Source organism: Scylla paramamosain, chromosome 32, assembly GCF_035594125.1.
Source record: "Scylla paramamosain isolate STU-SP2022 chromosome 32, ASM3559412v1, whole genome shotgun sequence".
In the NCBI taxonomy this organism is placed as follows: Eukaryota; Metazoa; Arthropoda; class Malacostraca; order Decapoda; family Portunidae; genus Scylla; species Scylla paramamosain.
The window spans coordinates 10,972,381-10,990,459 of NC_087182.1; the positions used below are offsets into that span (position 1 = coordinate 10,972,381).

Genomic DNA, 18,079 nt, shown 5'->3' on the forward strand with positions numbered 1-18,079 from the left:
AGGCGTACATTCCTCACTCTTTTTCTCGTCCTAAACCTTCCAAACCTTGGTTCAACACAGCTTGTTCTCGTGCTATACATGATAGAGAGGTGGCCCACAAAAGGTACTTAAGCCTTCCATCACCAGAATCTCATGCACTTTATATTTCTGCCCGGAACCATGCCAAGTCTGTTCTCCAACTAGCCAAAAACTCCCTCATTAACAGAAACCTTTCAAGATCTAACTCCCCTCGTGATTTCTGGCATCTAGCCAAAAATATCTCCAAGAACTTTGCTTCTTCTTTCCCTCCTCTATTTCAACCAGATGGCACCCACTGCTATCACATCTATTTCTAAAGGTGAACTCTTCGCTCAAACCTCTGCTAAAAACTCTACCTTGGACGATTCTGGGCTTGTTCCTCCCTCTCCTCCACCCTCTGACTACTTCATGCCACGTATTAAAATTCTTCGCAATGATGTTTTCCATGCCCTCGCTGGCCTAAACCCTCGGAAGGCTTATGGACCTGATGGGGTCCCTCTTATTGTTCTCCGAAACTGTGCCTCCATGCTTGCACCTTGCCTAGTCAAACTCTTTCAGCTCTGTCTGTCAACATCTACCTTTCCTTCTTGCTGGAAATTTGCCTACATTCAACCTGTTCCTAAAAAGGGTGACCGTTCTAATCCCTCAAACTACCGTCCTATTGCTTTAATTTCCTGCCTATCTAAAGTTTTTTAATCTATCCTCAACAGGAAGATTCTTAAACATCTATCACTACACAACCTTCTATCTGATTGCCAGTATGGGTTCCGTCAAGGCCGCTCTACTGGTGATCTTCTGGCTTTCCTTACTGAGTCTTGGCCATCCTCTTTTAGAGATTTTGGTGAAACTTTTGCTGTTGCCTTGGACATATCAAAAGCTTTTGATAGAGTCTGGCACAAAGCTTTGATTTCCAAACTACCCTCCTACGGTTTCTATCCTTCTCTCTGTAACCTCATCTCAAGTTTCCTTTCTGACCGTTCTATTGCTGCTGTGGTAGATGGTCACTGTTCTTCTCCTAAATCTATTAACAGTGGTGTTCCTCAGGGTTCTGTCCTGTCACCCACTCTCTTATTATTCATTGATGATCTTCTAATTCAAACTTCTTGTCATATCCACTCCTATGCTGATGATACCACCCTGCACTTTTCCACGTCTTTTCATAGACGTCCAACCCTTCAGGAGATAAACATATCACGCAGGGAAGCCACAGAACGCTTGACTTCTGATCTTTCTAAAATTTCTGATTGGGGCAGAGCAAACTTGGTATTGTTCAATGCCTCTAAAACTCAATTCCTCCATCTATCAACTTGACACAATCTTCCAGACAACTATCCCCTCTTCTTCAATGACACTTAACTGTCCCCCTCTTTTACATTGAACATCCTCGGTCTGTCCTTTACTTATAATCTGAACTGGAAACTTCACATCTCATCTCTAGCTAAAACAGCTTCTATGAAGTTAGGCGTTCTGAGATGTCTCCGCCAGTTTTTCTCACCCCCCCAGCTGCTAACTCTGTACAAGGGCTTTATCTGTCCATGTATGGAGTATGCTTCACATGTCTGGGGGGGTTCCACTCATACTGCTCTTCTAGACAGGGTGGAATCAAAAGCTTTTCGTCTCATCGACTCCTCTCCTCTAACTGACTGTCTTCAGCCTCTCTCTCACCGGCGCAATGTTGCATATCTAGCTGTCTTTTACCGCTATTTTCATGCTAACTGCTCTTCTGATCTTGCTAACTGCATGCCTCCCCTCCTTCCACAGCCTCGCTGCACAAGACTTTCTTCTTTCTCTCACCCCTATTCTGTCCACCTCTCTAATGCAAGAGTTAACCAGTATTCTCAATCATTCATCCCTTTGTCTGGTAAACTCTGGAACTCCCTGCCTGCTTCTGTATTTCCACCTTCCTATGACCTGAATTCCTTCAAGAGGGAGGTTTCAAGACACTTATTCATCAATTTTTGACCACTGCTTTGACCCTTTTATGGGACTGGCATTTCAGTGGGCATATTTTTTTATTGGATTTTTGTTGCCCTTGGCCAGTGTCCTTCCTACATAAAAAAAAAAAAAAGACTCACTGATTTTGAGGTTTTTTCTTTCTGGTAAGTTCTGTTGCATTTTCAATTAATCTGTAATCTGTGTCTCTTGCAAATTCTGATTCATTTATTTATATGTGAAGGTTGCATGGGGAAGAATGATCATTGGCTGATAATCAGTGGCTGTCTTTTTTCACATTAAAAAATTTTCCTTAACCTTTGGTAACCAAAATATTTATAGCTTCTCCCATCTTTTTTTAATAAGTAATCTATCTATTGTTATCCTAACTTTTTTCCACATTTCTTAAGTTTTACAGTAATAGTCTTTTAGTTTGTGATACTCATTTAGTTTTACTATAATGAAACTACAGTGCCCAACATTGAATTAGTCTGTCCTGGGCATGGCCAACCAATTTAGTATAAAATTCTGTTTCATCCTTAAGAAGATGCCAATCCTAACACATTATGCCACCTACACAGAATGGTGTAATGGTAACAGGATTGGCATAAAAAAACCAACCTCAACTCCCTCACCAAAAAAAAAATAAATAAATAAATAAATAAATAGAAAATAAAAAATAACTAATTTGCTTCTCATATCCCCTTCACACATACAGAGAGAGAGAGAGAGAGAGAGAGAGAGAGAGAGAGAGAGAGAGAGAGAGAGAGAGAGAGAGAGAGAGAGAGAGAGAGAGAGAGAGAGAGAGAGAGAGAGAGAGAGTAGGGGGAGCTTTGATGGAAGAGATAGGAAGAGGGGTATGAGAAATGTAGAAACAAGAAGGGAGTGGGGGTTCAAAAAGGTGTGACACATCATGAGTTCTGGCCTGTGATATTTACCTATTAAAATCCCTTGAGCTGACAGTGGCTTTAGCTAAAAATAAAGTTAGGAAGGCTGCTTCATCAAGTAGGGAACTATCTGTACATATAAAAGATGTAAAAAGTAGTCAAGCCCGACCCGTTCATTTCCTGTACAGTACAAGTTAACACAGGCTTTGTCCAACCAAACCCATATCAACATGACCTAAACAAGTGTCTGTACTTCAGATAACACTAGACCTTTTATTTCACTCTAAATTAATTTTAAATTGCTTATGTAAATGCATTTACATATAAATATGAGGAATAAACAAACAGAAAATGAATAAATAAATAAAACCCAATAGAGTCCTCCAAAGACAAAAAAAATATAAAAATAAATAAATAAATAAATAAATAAATAAAAATAAATAAATAAAACCTCAAACCCAGTGTTTTTTATAAACCCAGGTTTTTTTCCAACCCAAAGTGGTAGGAGCTTCTGAGCCTGCCAAGCAAAGCCCAATCAGTTGTTGTCTTGAAAGTGTTTAGTAGTCAACTTAGATGTAGTAGAGGATCAAGATGGTTGTTGCCAGACTGATGGTACACATTTCTGCTCCTAGTGTCTATGATAGTAAAAGTGGATTCATCACGCCACAGTACCTCTAGCCACTTGTCATTATTCTATACATTATATAATTTTTTGCACACTTCACATCTTCCTCACACAATCCTTCCTCAGGTTGCCCTTTGCCTCCGCCAGCAGGTAATCCTCTGCAGCTAGCCACAACATCTACCTTCGTGTCCTCAGGCTAGAAGTCTTCTGCCATCTCTTATGGACCTGCAGGCAAGACTCATTCCACCACCACAGCTGCTTCACAATGTCTCCACCTCTAGCTGCTGAACCCTGACTCTCCAATGCTACATCCTGTGTCCTCTCTCCTCTAAGTCTTGCCACAGACTCTCAACTGCATCTGCCTTCAACTGAGTCTGGCTGTCAACTCTCTACTGCATCCATCCTTGGCTGAGTCTGGTCATCAACTCTCTACCACATCCACCCTTGTCTGAGTCTGGCTGTCAACTCTACTGCATCCACCCTTTTCTGAGTCTGGCCATTGACTCCTCTCACATCCTTCCTCCTTCATTGCTACTTGCCGACTGCCGGCATCCCCAGTCTCTTCACTAGACCAGAGAGCACAGGACCTGAGGAGCATTTCCTGTTCCACACTTTGCAGGTTGCAGGTGGCCAATACTACAGAGGCACAACAGGCATAAAACACATCCACACAGCCAGAAAATGCAACCCCCACACACATAAAGGCATCACCTGCTATACAAACATCCACTTTATGAACATTTGGGTTTATGAACATAAAGGGCTGTCAGCCAAAAATGTGTTCATGGCACACCAAATGTAACTTGAGATTTGTATTGTGTGCCATCTGCCGTTTTCTGCTGCCTACCACTACCTACAACAGTGGCATCACTGTAGCATCCGCCACAGTGTTGGTCTATTTCACTGCAGCCACTGTACCATTCAAATGTCCAGACCCGCTCTTGCACTCTATCTAACTTTATCCATGTATTTTTAGTCAATCCATTACCCACTATGCCCGGAGATAAACAACCGTCAACCGAAGATGCTGATGCCCCAAGGAAACGCCAAGCCATCTCGTTTCAAAAAGGTGGTGATAATCAATAAAATCAACTGCAGCAAGATGGTGATTGCTGCACAACCCTATGGAATGAATCACTTCACAATCTACAAAATGAAAGAAAGGATCATGGAACACGTCAAAGGAATCATACCAATGAAATCTAGTTATGAGCAAGAAATGGACCAAGGTGACAGAAGAGATGAAGAAACTTCCTGTGTTATGGCTCAAACATTAGCGGCAGAGTGCCCTATGCCTGCAGGTTATTCAAGAAGAGGCTAAATCTCTATTCAACGATCTGAAGGCAAAGGCAGGGGAAGTGTGGAAGAAGAGACATTCGCTGCATGTTATGGCTGGTTCAACAGGTTCAAGAAACGGGTAAACCTACATCACGTATTGGTTACTGAAGAAGCAGTAAGTGCTGACAAGAAGGCCACCAATAAATTTCCACCAGTCAAGGCAAATCATCCAGTCCAGAAGTTACATGCCCAAACAAATCTTCGTTACTGAGACCAGGCTGGTTTGGAAGAAAATACAGGAGAAAACCTACATCAACTATAAGGAGAAAACAAAACCAGGATTTAAGGCAGCTAAGGACAGGTTTATCTTGATGTGAGGTGCAAACCTAGCAGTTGAAGCTTGTTTACCAGGTGGAGACACCACAGCTGCTGAAAAATATTTCAAAGAGCTCCCTGCCTGTTATTTGGAAATGGAACAAGAAAGCCTGGGTGACCTAAGGAATCTTCAAGGATTAGTTCCCTAATTACTCCATTCCACAAGTGAGGCTGTATTGCAAGGAAAAGGGGCAACCTTTTCAGATTTTGCTCATTCTTAATTATGCCCCTGGCCACCCACCCCACCAGGATGATTTTCATCCAGATATTAAAGTTGTGTTTCTGCCATCTAACACCACCTCACTACTTCAGCCCATGGATCAAAGTGTAATAGCTACCTTCAAGAAATATTACACCCAACATACTTATAGTCAAGCACTCAAGACAGTTGATGAAAATTCTGAAATGGCATTATATGACTTTTGGAAGAGTTATGATATCTTCAAGTGTATCAGGAACATCCATGCTTTGTGACATGAGGTGAAGCAAACTAACCGCTCCAGTGTGTGAAAAAACCTGTGTCCCTACTTGGTCCCCAACTTCAAAGGATTTAAAAAAGACAGCAAGTAAATCATGGAAAATCTTATGGAGATTAGTAAAAGTCTTGCCCTAGACCTTGAAGAAGATGACTATGAAGCTACTTGAGTTGCATGGAGAAGAACTCATCAACAAAGAACTTAAAGAACTGGAGAAGATGCAACGAAAAGAACAAGAAAAGGAGTCCGATGAAGAACCTGCCCCTGTGAAGACGTTTGACACGAAGTTGATAGCTGAAGGTTTCAGTTATCTTGACAAATTCCTCACTATTTTTTGCAGAACCCTAATGACCAATCTAACAAGGTAGCCACAGCAATGCAAGATGCCATCCAGTGTTATTGTCTTATCTACAAAAAATAAATAAATAAATAAATAAAATTTCAAAAAAATTAAAAAATTGCAAGACAGTGCACACATTACTTCTTCAGTTCTTTAAGAAACAAGGGCCACCCTTGGAAACCAGTGAGCAAGTGCCTTCAACTTCAGATATTTCAGTAACTTCACCAGTTTCATCTTCACCTGCCTCTGACCTCAATTCTCTTCTAAGTGTTCTTGCAACTTCACCAATCACATCAGAGTTGTCTCCTTCCCCTGCCTTTGCCTCCAATTCTTCCAATGATGACCAGCAGTAGTCATCCCATCAACTCATCCATTAAGTCTACTATACTACTGCACCAGGTATGAGAATCATTACCTTAGTACATTATTGTTTATTTTGGTACAATTTCATGCACTATTAGGATGCACTTCTCTTTCATGGAACCATTACATCCACCATATAAATATTTCACTGTATGAACAGCTGTCTGGAACATAACTTGTTCATATGCTGGGTGGTGCCTGTATTCCCACACTCGGATATGTGCTCTACACAGCACTAGACATGGACTGAGAGATGTAATCCCATGCACACTCTCCCATGCTCAGGACACAACACATGGCACACATAACTACTAAACATATAAACACACTACATGTACAAAGCCCTACTTTCTACTTTCATAACAGTACTATTATTATTAATGATTACAGCAACTATACAAGAATAATGGGAGTAATAGTAATGATAGTGAATAACTTTTCATCCATCGATTTTACTACAGCTGCACAGCCTTGATTTTCATTGTATTGATAAACAGCTGATTGTGTTAGTACTGTATAATAAGACTGACTGTTTATAGAACCAAACTGGTACTTTAGTAGGAATTTTTTTTCTTTACTGCCAGAGTGACTATGGGGGCAAATTCGTGACTGGCAGACAAGCGACGGTGTTACCACCAAGCAGGTGAAAGACCACCGAGCTGGTGAAAGTTGTTGTTGAACAAGCATATGCTAAATAACATGTTCTGTGTTATGAGAGTTAAAATGAACTAGTATATTAAGTTCTGGTGCTATAAAAGTTAAGTAAACGAGGGGAGTATAATTGCCAGCTGTGTCGCCTCACAAGATCCTGTGAGGCTGGTGGTGAGAGACTAATATGAAGCATGGGTAACACTAAGGAAACTGAGTTAACTAGAGTAGAGATTAAGGAAACTGAATTCATTATAGTAATTAATTGCAGTAGTGAAGTTGTGTGAGAGGAACTAGCTGTGGAGAGCTTAGCTGTAGAGAGGTAGTGAGGGTTGTGTTTACTGTTTACATAGTAAAGTTGATGACATAACCCATAGGGTAGATAAGACACGGAGGGATCTCTGCAGAGGAATGGGTCACCCAGGAACTATTGCTGACCTAAGGGTAAGATGGGCAGGCGTGAGGCACCGAGGGCCAGCAGGGACAAAGCCTGGAGGGACAGATCCCTTTGTACCTCCACTGAGTTCAGGAAAGATCGGATCACTACAATACAAACACGGGTGTTGCTTGGCAACAGGCCTCCTTAAGACCCCACACATGTGAGTTCCACATTTGTATTACGAGGGGTCGATTGACCTAATCAGCATAATCCATGATTAGTGATGCATTATGTTGATACAGTATTTAATGGTTAGCAGTGCTACACGTCTTATGTTTATTATGTATGTCTTCAGGTTTGATCGAATGCAATAAACAATTCGCATCACCATGTGGGTCTAAAATCCTTTAGCTGCCTTCAGGCAGCTACAGACAGCATTAGCATGAGCATCAGGAATGCAAGTGATGTATATCTGTCCTTTAAGTTGCAGCATCCCTGCATTGCTACATTCCTTTGTGTTTAAATTAAAGCAGAGATAAGTATGTACATACCTCGGTTTCTGAAAGCCTCCCTTTTCAAACAGAATTTTGGACTTGTAACTGCTTCTGTTGTACCATAATTCAGTTCTTGAACAAGGTTTCTTGATTTCGAATAGAGACAAAGTAAAAGCTGTCGCTTATTACTAATTCATATTTTCTATAAATATATCCTTTGTTTTTCTGTATTTGGTGGAGAGACACAGTGGGTAAAACAGTAAATAAATTTCTGAAATGGTAAATGTGATCCTGTTTAAGAACCTCAATGTAAACAAACAGTTTCAAGTTCATTCAATATGTCCTTTCTGGATAAATAAATTCTGAGCTGGAGATGTTGTGGAGTGGCCATTTTGGCAGTGGAAGCATCTGTAATAAACCACTAAGACAAGGTGAACAGGTGTTTGGGAATGAATTAATCCATTTTAGGCTACACTGATTCCTATGGGGAAAATAGTTTCGGTTTCCAAACATTTCAGATTCTGAACAGCATTCAGGAAGGAATTAAATTCAAGAACCAAGGTTCTGTATCTTACATTTTCACTTATTCCTTGTGATTTTTCAAGTTCTTGAGTGACTGTATAGTACGTCATCTTTTACAATGACTTTCAAACATTAATTTTTGGTCTTGTATTTTAATTGATATTTGCCATAAACAATATTTATATTCATTTCCAATTTTCTTATTTCTTACCATTAAAATCATCATTGGACAAACTACATCCTATCACTTGAATCACTTAAATATCTCAATTAGTTATGGTTCTTTGAATATGTGTCAATTTTAACCATCGATAATTCAAAACAGTGATTTTGGTGCTGTCTTCCTGTGGTTTTTAAGGACTCTATAGTCAGATTTTGCAGCTTAAAATAATTTGGCTATTATATATATATATATATATATATATATATATATATATATATATATATATATATATATATATATATATATATATATATATATATATATATATACTGTGAAATATCCATCACAAATGCTTATTTACCAAGATCCAGGGCAGTCCAAGTTCATTTGAGAGTCGTAATTCCTCTGCATATCAGCAGCTGCAGACCGTCAAGGAAGCTCATACCAGGTTATGTTGAACTTCATTTTCATCTTTTCTTAGTGATTTAATGTTTTTTAACATTGAAATGTGTCAGAAATTGTTTTTTACCTTACAATACCCCTCTTCTTAAAAGTCCTGCACTCTTCCTGGTTTGTTTTAAGATTGTGGGAAATGTTGAAAGCACTCTTCTTGTTTGTTTTTTGGAGGGGGCTATTCTGCTGCTCCCAGTAAAATAGACCAACATGCTTTTAAGCTTGTTTTACTGGTCCTGGAAAAACAGACTCCAAGGCTATTTTACGAGTAAATATTTTTATTATTACGAAGGTAGGTTATGTTTAAAATAACAACACACCTACAGTCATCTACAGTTTCAGAGCCCTGTGCCATTGCAGAACCTGCTGATCCTAATTTAGACAATGTCACTTTGTCTCCAAAGTCAAAGAAAAGGGGTTGATCCAGGAGGTCAAACAGTACTGTTTTTTTATGGACTTCCCAAGAAAAAATCAAGACTTGATCACCCAACTCCATTCATTAAGAAGTCACCCAGTGACAGGGATCTACAGATACCTGAGTACTTTGTCAGTGATAAAGATGCCATTTGTGCTACTGGTGGAGAACTTCTCTCTAAAGATACTGTGGAATAAAACCCTTCTGCAATACCAACAGCACATCTGGACGAGAATGTCAATCCAGAAGATCTGCAGATATTTTGATCTGGATATTTAGAAAGCTATGGAACATGTGTATGGAGCCTTGAGATCATCAGTGCTGTGGATGTGTGCTGTGTAGGCAGGACTTGACATAAATTCTGTGATCTTTGACTGCTGTCTTCGGTGGGTGTGCATGAAGTGCGTTGGTAAGAGAACTATGCTCAAGGGTAAGTTTTGAATTTGCAGAGACTGTTATGACTGAAGTGCTTGAAATATTCAGACTTTTTTTTTTTTTTTTATACATAATTGATGATGAAAAAATATTTAAACGTGTTTTAACAACTGATGGTGGAAAAGACTTGAAATTGTCTGAACAATTTGTGGTAAATCTGTGTTGTTATTTTTAACATGAGTTGCCTTCACAATAATAAAAATGTTTATCGACAAAATAGCCGAGATCGGTAAAATAGCATGCATAACAAGGAGTATACACCCAGAACCCAAATTCTCTCATATATATATATATATATATATATATATATATATATATATATATATATATATATATATATATATATATATATATATACTCCAACAACCCTGGACAGTATACCTACCAGGTTGATATAACAACAAAACCTCATCCCCTCATCTATATACACTCCCATTGTCTTCCCCGTCCCTCCCCCACTTAAGTACGTGATATGCAGCAAGGGTCACTGTCGGGCTCACCTTCATGAGGTAGAAGGGCCCCGAGTGGACCACCGCGGGGTGCTTGCCCGCTGATATGGTCATCTTGAGCGTGCCCGTGGAGTCATTTCTGGATAGCATCTGGTTAGCCATTGGCGATCGTGAGCCCCTCGGCGAGGATTTAGGAGAGAATGAAGCGTCCACTTTGCGGGTTAATTCATTCATGGTGTGTGATGCAACGCAACACTTAAAAGCCACAGCCCGCCATGGTCAGGGTCCAGCTGTGGCACACTAGCAAACAGGCGCTGCGTCAGGCCTCCCTCCCCCACCCCTCCCTTCACTACCAGTGCTCTATTTTATTAATTTAAGCATATATTTGATAACTTGTAAATAAATATATGTGAAAAACAGAAAACTATGGCACTGCAGTACTGCAAAAACATCTCAAGGACATGTATTGTACATCACGTATTACTTATACGCTCGTATGATTATTTATTTGTTGGCTATTTTATTTATATTGTTTTTCTTATATATCCAATATTTGTTGAAATATATTTACATATCTACAACCAATATCTAACAACTTCTGAAAGGCTGATTCATTTTCATCCATCAGTGGCCAATTTATGGGCAGAACATACTACAGCTTTTGAGTAAGTAGCTAACTCTATTTAGAAAATAAAATATTTTAAACACGCATGTGTCTATGAAGAAGGTGGATAAAATAAAATAAAATAAAAATGACATATCTCTTAAAAAGAACCATGGTAACTCGCTGAACGTTCAGTGTTTGTTTACGGCGGGCCTGGTACGTGTTTATGTGTGTGCGTGCGTGTGAGAGTGTGCGACCGCTTATATCATTTAGGAGGACTCAGCAGGACATGATTGTGCTACCTACAGACTAAGGGACAGTACAAAGCAGACATATGTAAACAGGAGATATCTATAGCAGAAGAGGACCCTGGTGAGCGACACAAAGTTTTGCCTAGAAGCCCCGGCTTGTTGGTGGAGGTGATGGACACTATCTTGGAGCAGCAGCGGCGCTACCATGAGGAGCGGGAGCGACTCATGGCAGCAATGGTCAAAGAGTGTCTGCACAAGAAAAACTCAGTAAGTTAACGTAGAGTTGAGTAGAGACATTTTAAATGAGCAGGAGTTCTGATGCTGCCTTGGAGGCGCTTCAAGAATTTTTGGGAGTTAATTATCAATGAAGACATTACCAAAAAGGTTATGAAGCTTACTTGATTGGTAAATTTATAATCTTAAACGTAATTATAAACGGTTTTGGGTATCATTTTATTCTTACACTAATCTCAACATTCGATAGAGCTTCTCATTGAGTAATTTGAACCCTACATATACCCACCGCAAATTATTTATAATGTTGAGAACAATAGGGAGTTTGGTAAACTAGTGAGTTTCACCAGGAGGCAGCACCAGACATGTCCCCCTCTCACAGATAGGAGCAGTATCAAATATGCCTACAGTGTCATAAAGTGCTTATATACATAAAGATGTAATGAGGTTATATAATATATTTTCTACACAATTCCCTCTTAGTAGCAACACAGGTAAAATCAAACTGTATTCATGAACAAAAGTATTTAAGTTGATTTTCTAGTGAATTGGCATTTAGATCAATTTGGTTATCTGGAGATTTACAAAAAAAGTACACCGTTGATCAGGTGTATTAATGTAGACAACAGTAAAATGAAGACAACATGTCTTTGCCACTCCAAATCATATAGATCAACTTCCTAGTACAGTAAAATCCCTCTTATCCGGCATCAACGGGACCACCGACATGCCAGATACTTGAATACTGCCGAATACTTGAATAGAAGTGAAATTATGTCCACAGTCACCACCCTACACTCACGCATCTTACCATAACAAAGATCAGCTGATTGCCGTGCCGCGCGTCGCCACCCGCGCTGCCACCTCACACTCACCAACACAATACTACTGTACTAACATTCTCTTTAATACTTTCCTCTTATAAAAAAGTTGATGGGTTACAAAAATAAAGTACATATACACTTATTTGCCTTATTCAATATTAGCCAACATGTATAGCATACAATAAAGATATGAAAATGTACGAGTGTTTGTGACACTTTTTCGTTCCCCACACCTCTCATTCAACACCCTCCGTCTCATCAACATCATCAGATTCTGTACTTGTTTGCCCCACTTCTTTTCCCTTACAAGCTACTTTAAAATAGTTTCTAATGTCTCCTTGTTTGCAGCTCCTTCTTTGCAGCAAAAACTCATTCTCAATGCAGTGAAGGGTCATAACATCTCGGGTTGACATGTATGTGCACTGCTCAGTAAACCTGACAAAGCCAACTATGTGTTTCGCAGCCTGTTCCCAAGTTACTTTAGGCTCATTATCATCATCATCATCATCATCACTATCATCACTAATTTTCTCTAAATGATCTTCTACTACAGCGTTGATAAGTTCCTCATCTGTGAGAATGAATATTACGGCCTGATTTTCGTCCACGTCCACCCATTCCTGTAACGCTTCATCTGTCACTTTAAGTTGCACATTTCCCCCCATTTCCCTCAGCTCGCTCACCACCGAATTTTTCATGCCACCTACAAACCCTTCAAACTCCTCATCATTCTCATCATCACACATCATCAAAGGGTACAATTTGCGCCAACATCGCATCAATGTTTGCCTTTTAACGTTTAGCCAAGCAAGTGAAGCCATGAATGTCGCATCCTTAACATTAAACTGTTTTTGGAACTCGAGGATTGTGCCGTCCTCATAATTAACAAGTTTGCGAAGGAAACTCTTACGATAGTTCATCTTAAAATTTTGAATGACTCCCTGATCCATGGGTTGAATAACACTTGTGACATTAGGGGGCAAATATACAGCAAAAGTATTTCCCACAACAAGTTCCTCTGCTGGTGGATGAGCTCTACAATTATCTAATAATAAAACTACCTTACTGTCCTCTGGGAGACCATTTTTCCTCAGATCTTCCTTGACAGATGGCACAAAGCAATGCTTGAACCAGTCAAGGAAAATTTCAGCTGTCATCCAAGCACTTCGTTGATTACGATAATCGACAGGCAGGTAATTCATGTTCTTAAAACAGCGCGGCTTCTTGTGCTTGCCAACCACGCACAACTTGGGAAAAATGTACCGGATACTTGAAGCTGCCAGATATTCGAATGCCGGATGAGAGGGATTTTACTGTATATGGACACAACAATTTTAATTAAAAATAGGCAACTCGAGTATCCTGGTGAGAGTAATGCTGCATATCTAACCAGAACAAACATCTGACTGGCCCACCTTAGTTGAAGTTAACAAACACATAGTTGGACAACCATTTAATACTTGCTGCAGTGTCCATGCCACTACTCCATGAACCTGTGGCTTCCTGTATTCCTCTCCTGTTATGCCAGAGCAGTCCTGAGAGATGTTTGTTTTGGTGTTCAATTATTTTGTCATGTCACTCGCTTCATGAAAGAGATAAAATCCCCATAAAAATAACAATATCCTTATATCACAATGTTACTGAGTATGTTATGTCATACTATATAGTACAGTCATGTTTTTTATATTTTTCATTGTCCAGTTCAATAGATTTTAGACTTGTAATATGCTGTATTTAAAATATTGATAACTATTACTAAATAATCACAAAAAAATACTTCTGTTTTGACCAACTTCTCTCAAAATTATCCATATAAGTTATTTATAAGTCAATGCAGAATTTCAAAAGTATCATAATGATCAATGTTCTAGGCATCTGTATGCATGTGGGATTTACAATAACAATATTTTAGCTTAACACTAGGAGACATGTAGTAGTAATGACATCTGGTGGGTTAGTTCTGAACTCCCCATTTTTAAAGATTAATCTGTGAGTAAAAATTTACAATAACTTCTTACATAACCTCCCATTCCCCCAACAAGCTTGGGGGACCTGTGGGGAATCAGGGGTTGGGATGGGGATGCAGAGAGCCAAATTAGGGCAAACATAGACATTCATGACAAAGTCTAAGGATAAGACATCATGTTTTGACAAGTGGATAAATTTCTAACCTAACTAACTTTGCCACCCCAGTTAAGTTAGAAATTTACCCACTTAACCAGGGGGCTTTGGCCCCCTGGATCCTCCCTTAAGGACACTAACCTAACCTAGTATTACCTAACCTAACATTACCTAAAATGGCTGCTTCTTAGGTAGACTATCCAGCCTTGTGACTTGGTCACATGTTATTCTTCAACATGCTGGCATCAAAAATTGTTATATATAAAGAAATAAGATACATTAACATTTACCAGTGCCAAACTTCAAAGTTGTGAAGATGAAAGCTGCCATTTTTTCAAAGGCATATCAAGAAACATAGATCATAGTCTTCCTAACTTTCCATGATGACTGCTGGAGTCTAACTGGCAAGGCATTGTGACACCTTCCTTGATGGGGCAGCACATATTATCACCCTTGTAGTGTCCTTTATATTTCTCGCAAATAAAATGTGCCTCATAATAAAATACTTATCGTTCAATAGTTTCAGTCCAACAAACAAGCTGAACTTATGTATGGACAAAAAACTTTTTATGTATTTCACTCACACTTGAACTACTTCCTGAGGCGGATAGGAAGCGTTCCAGGGCTCAGTGTGTGTGTGAAAAGAGCCGTGCCATATATACGATTTGTGGACTTAGGCTCTAGGAGGCACCTATGTTTTCAGCACAAATTTGTGTATTAACTATAGGAGAAGCTATCTGAAACTTGTATAGACATACACTACATTAAGTATACTATACCATCATGTCAGTGTTAAATGGCAAAGTAAGAAGCATCTGTTGTGAACATTAACTGCAAAAGTAGTCAGGATGATTAATTTTTTAGTTTGAGAATGCCGCCACTAGCCAATTAAAGAAAATACAGAAGTAATTTCGCCAATCTGCATTTAATTTGGGTAATATGTAGATTACACCCAGGTCTGACTTATTATTTTTTATCTCTCCAATGTTTCCTTAGGTTAGGACTAGTGTGGAAGTAGCAAAGAAATGCTGTGTAAATCCTTAATTTTGTCTTTTATATTTACCTCAATACATGACATGTCATGTACTGACTTCTGATCTTTCTAAAATTTCTGATTGGGGCAGAGCAAACTTGGTATTGTTCAATGCCTCAAAAACTCAATTCCTCCATATATCAACCCGACACAACCTTCCAGACAACTATCCCCTCCTCTTCAATGACACTCAACTGTCCCCCTCTTCTACACTGAACATCCTCGGTCTGTCCTTTACTTATAATCTGAACTGGAAACTTCACATCTCATCTCTAGCTAAAACAGCTTCTATGAAGTTAGGTGTTCTGAGACATCTCCGCTTCACATGTCTGGGGGGGTTCCACTCACACTGCTCTTCTAGACAGGGTGGAATCAAAAGCTTTTCGTCTCATCATCTCCTCTCCTCTAACTGACTGTCTTCAGCCCCTCTCTCACCACCGCAATGTTGCATATCTAGCTGTCTTCTACCGCTATTTTCATGCTAACTGCTCTTCTGATCTTGCTAACTGCATGCCTCCCCTCCTCCCGCGGCCTCGCTACACAAGACTTTCTTCTTTCTTTCACCCCTATTCTGTCCACCTCTCTAACGCAAGAGTTAACCGGTATTCTCAATCGTTCATCCCTTTCTCTGGTAAACTCTGGAACTCCCTGCCTGCTTCTGTATTTCCACCTTCCTATGACTTGAATTCCTTCAAGAGGGAGGTTTCGAGACACTTATTCATCAATTTTTGACCACTGCTTTGACCCTTTTATGGGACTGGCATTTCGGTGAGCATTTTTTTATTAGATTTTTGTTGCCCTTGGCCAGTGTCCTTTCTACATAGAAAAAAAAATAAAAATGTTGGGTTTGGTGTGGTTAGGTTAAATGTGATTAGGTTAGGTTAGGTGTGGTTTGGTTTGATTAGGTGCAGTTAAATTATATTAGGTGTGGTTAAGTTAGGTTAATTTTTACTTCAAGATTTATTAAGTAAACATTTCACGCAGGGAAGCCACAGAATGCCAGACCTCTGATCTTTCAAAAATTTTTGATTTGGGCAGAGCAATCTTGGTATTGTTCAATGCCTCAAAAACTTAATTCCTCCATCTATCAACTCAACATAACCTTCCAGACAACTATCCCCTCTTCTTCAGTGACACTCAACCGGCCCCCTCCCTCTACACTGAACATCCTCGGTCTGTCCTTTACTTATGATCTGAACTGGAAACTTCACATCTCATCTTCAGCTAAAACAGCTTCTATGAAGTTAGGCGTTCTGAGATGTCTCCACCAGTTTTTCTCACCCCCCTAGCTGCTAACTATGTAGAACAAGGGCCTTATCCATCCATGTATGGAGTATGCTTCACAGGTCTGGGTGGGTTCCACTCATACCACTCTTCTGGACAGGATGGAATCAAAAGCTTTTCGTCTCATCAACTCCTTTCCTCTAATTGACTGTCTTCAGCCTCTCTCTCATCTCCGCAATGTTGCATCTCTAGTGTTCTTCTACCGCTATTTTCATACTGACTGCTCTTCTGATCTTGCTAATTGCATGCCTCCCCTCCTCCCATGGCTTCGCTGCACAAGGCTTTCTTCTTTCTCTCACCCCTATTCTGTCCACCTCTCTAATGCAAGAGAGCATTCTCAATCATTCATCCCTTTCTCTGGTAAACTCAGGAACTCCCTGACTGCTTCTGTATTCTCACCTTTCTATGACTTGAATTCCTTCAAGAGGAAGGTTTCAAGGCACTTATCCTTCAACTTTTGACTACCGCTCTGGACCCTCTTCTGGGACTGGCATCTGTATTTTTTTTTTTTTTTTTTTTTTTTTTTTTTGCCAGCATCCCTCCTACATAAAAAAAAAAAAAAAGGAATGGGGCAGGGCAGGTGTGATAAGGTGGGGCAGTGTACGCCATGCTCTGGCCAGGCCGGGAGTGATGTGGGTGTTGTTGAGGTGGGCAGGTGGTTGTACCCAGTCAGTGACCACGTATCTCACTTTGATTTATATTTTCTTTACTACAGGGATCAAGTTTAATTTTTTTCTATTTTATATATGATTCTTTGTTTTAAAAGGCGATAATATTTTATTTACTATAGAGATCAAGTTCTATTTTTTTCTGTTTAATATATGATGCTTTGTTTTGAAAGGTGATAGTTTATTTTCATTGCAAATGGTAAAAATGAGTTTTTTCTTTACATTCGTAACTGTGATGCTGAATTTCAGAAAACGTTGTTTTATAGGCATTTGCACTTGATCTTGATCTTGATGCTACAGATGGCTCAGGATCACTCCTGAACCAGGCCTTTGGATTGCCAGCTCCTGTAGGAGACAAACAGACAGAAAACAAGCAGAAAAATTAACACTAATTGTCCCTACATTTGGCATGCCACATTCTCTCCAGAAACTCTTTCACAGCCTCAGTCATCCTTTCATTCTTCTCTCTACACAGTGCCACCAGCACCATCATTCATTCCCTTCCTGTGTCCTCCACTCTTTTACTTGCATTTTCTCTCTCCTGTCTCTATTATACCTTTCAAACTCCAGCACCACATACTCCACTGTCTCATCCTCTCCCATGTCACACATCTGGCATACTTTGCAGCGGGACTCAGACCATCTGTAATTCCTTGTATTCACATCCGTACACTGTGCCCTAGCTCGGAAGAGAAGATCACCGCCCAGGCTTCCATCATACCACCTTTCATACATCAGGGTCTTTTTCTCCTTGTATCATTCTAGAGTGCTCTTTCCTTCACTGTCATTCTTCCATTTATTCAGTCCC

The 18,079-nt window shown here is 39.7% G+C and overlaps 2 protein-coding genes across 2 annotated transcripts in view; one reads left to right on the forward strand and one right to left on the reverse strand.

The window, feature by feature from the left end:
• The window catches only part of LOC135089180 (mediator of RNA polymerase II transcription subunit 19-like), a 22,407-nt gene extending 11,816 nt beyond the window's left edge, over positions 1 to 10,591 (reverse strand). The window contains exon 1 of the mRNA XM_063984496.1: positions 10,304 to 10,591. Within this exon, the coding sequence (XP_063840566.1) occupies positions 10,304 to 10,486 (183 nt within the window). The 5' untranslated portion in view covers positions 10,487 to 10,591. The remainder of the gene's footprint in view (positions 1 to 10,303) is intronic.
• Positions 10,592 to 11,036: 445 nt separating this feature from the next.
• The window catches only part of LOC135089182 (splicing factor 3A subunit 3-like), a 32,809-nt gene continuing 25,766 nt past the window's right edge, over positions 11,037 to 18,079 (forward strand). Inside the window, exon 1 of the mRNA XM_063984503.1 lies at positions 11,037 to 11,374. Within this exon, the coding sequence (XP_063840573.1) occupies positions 11,279 to 11,374 (96 nt within the window). The 5' untranslated portion in view covers positions 11,037 to 11,278. The remainder of the gene's footprint in view (positions 11,375 to 18,079) is intronic.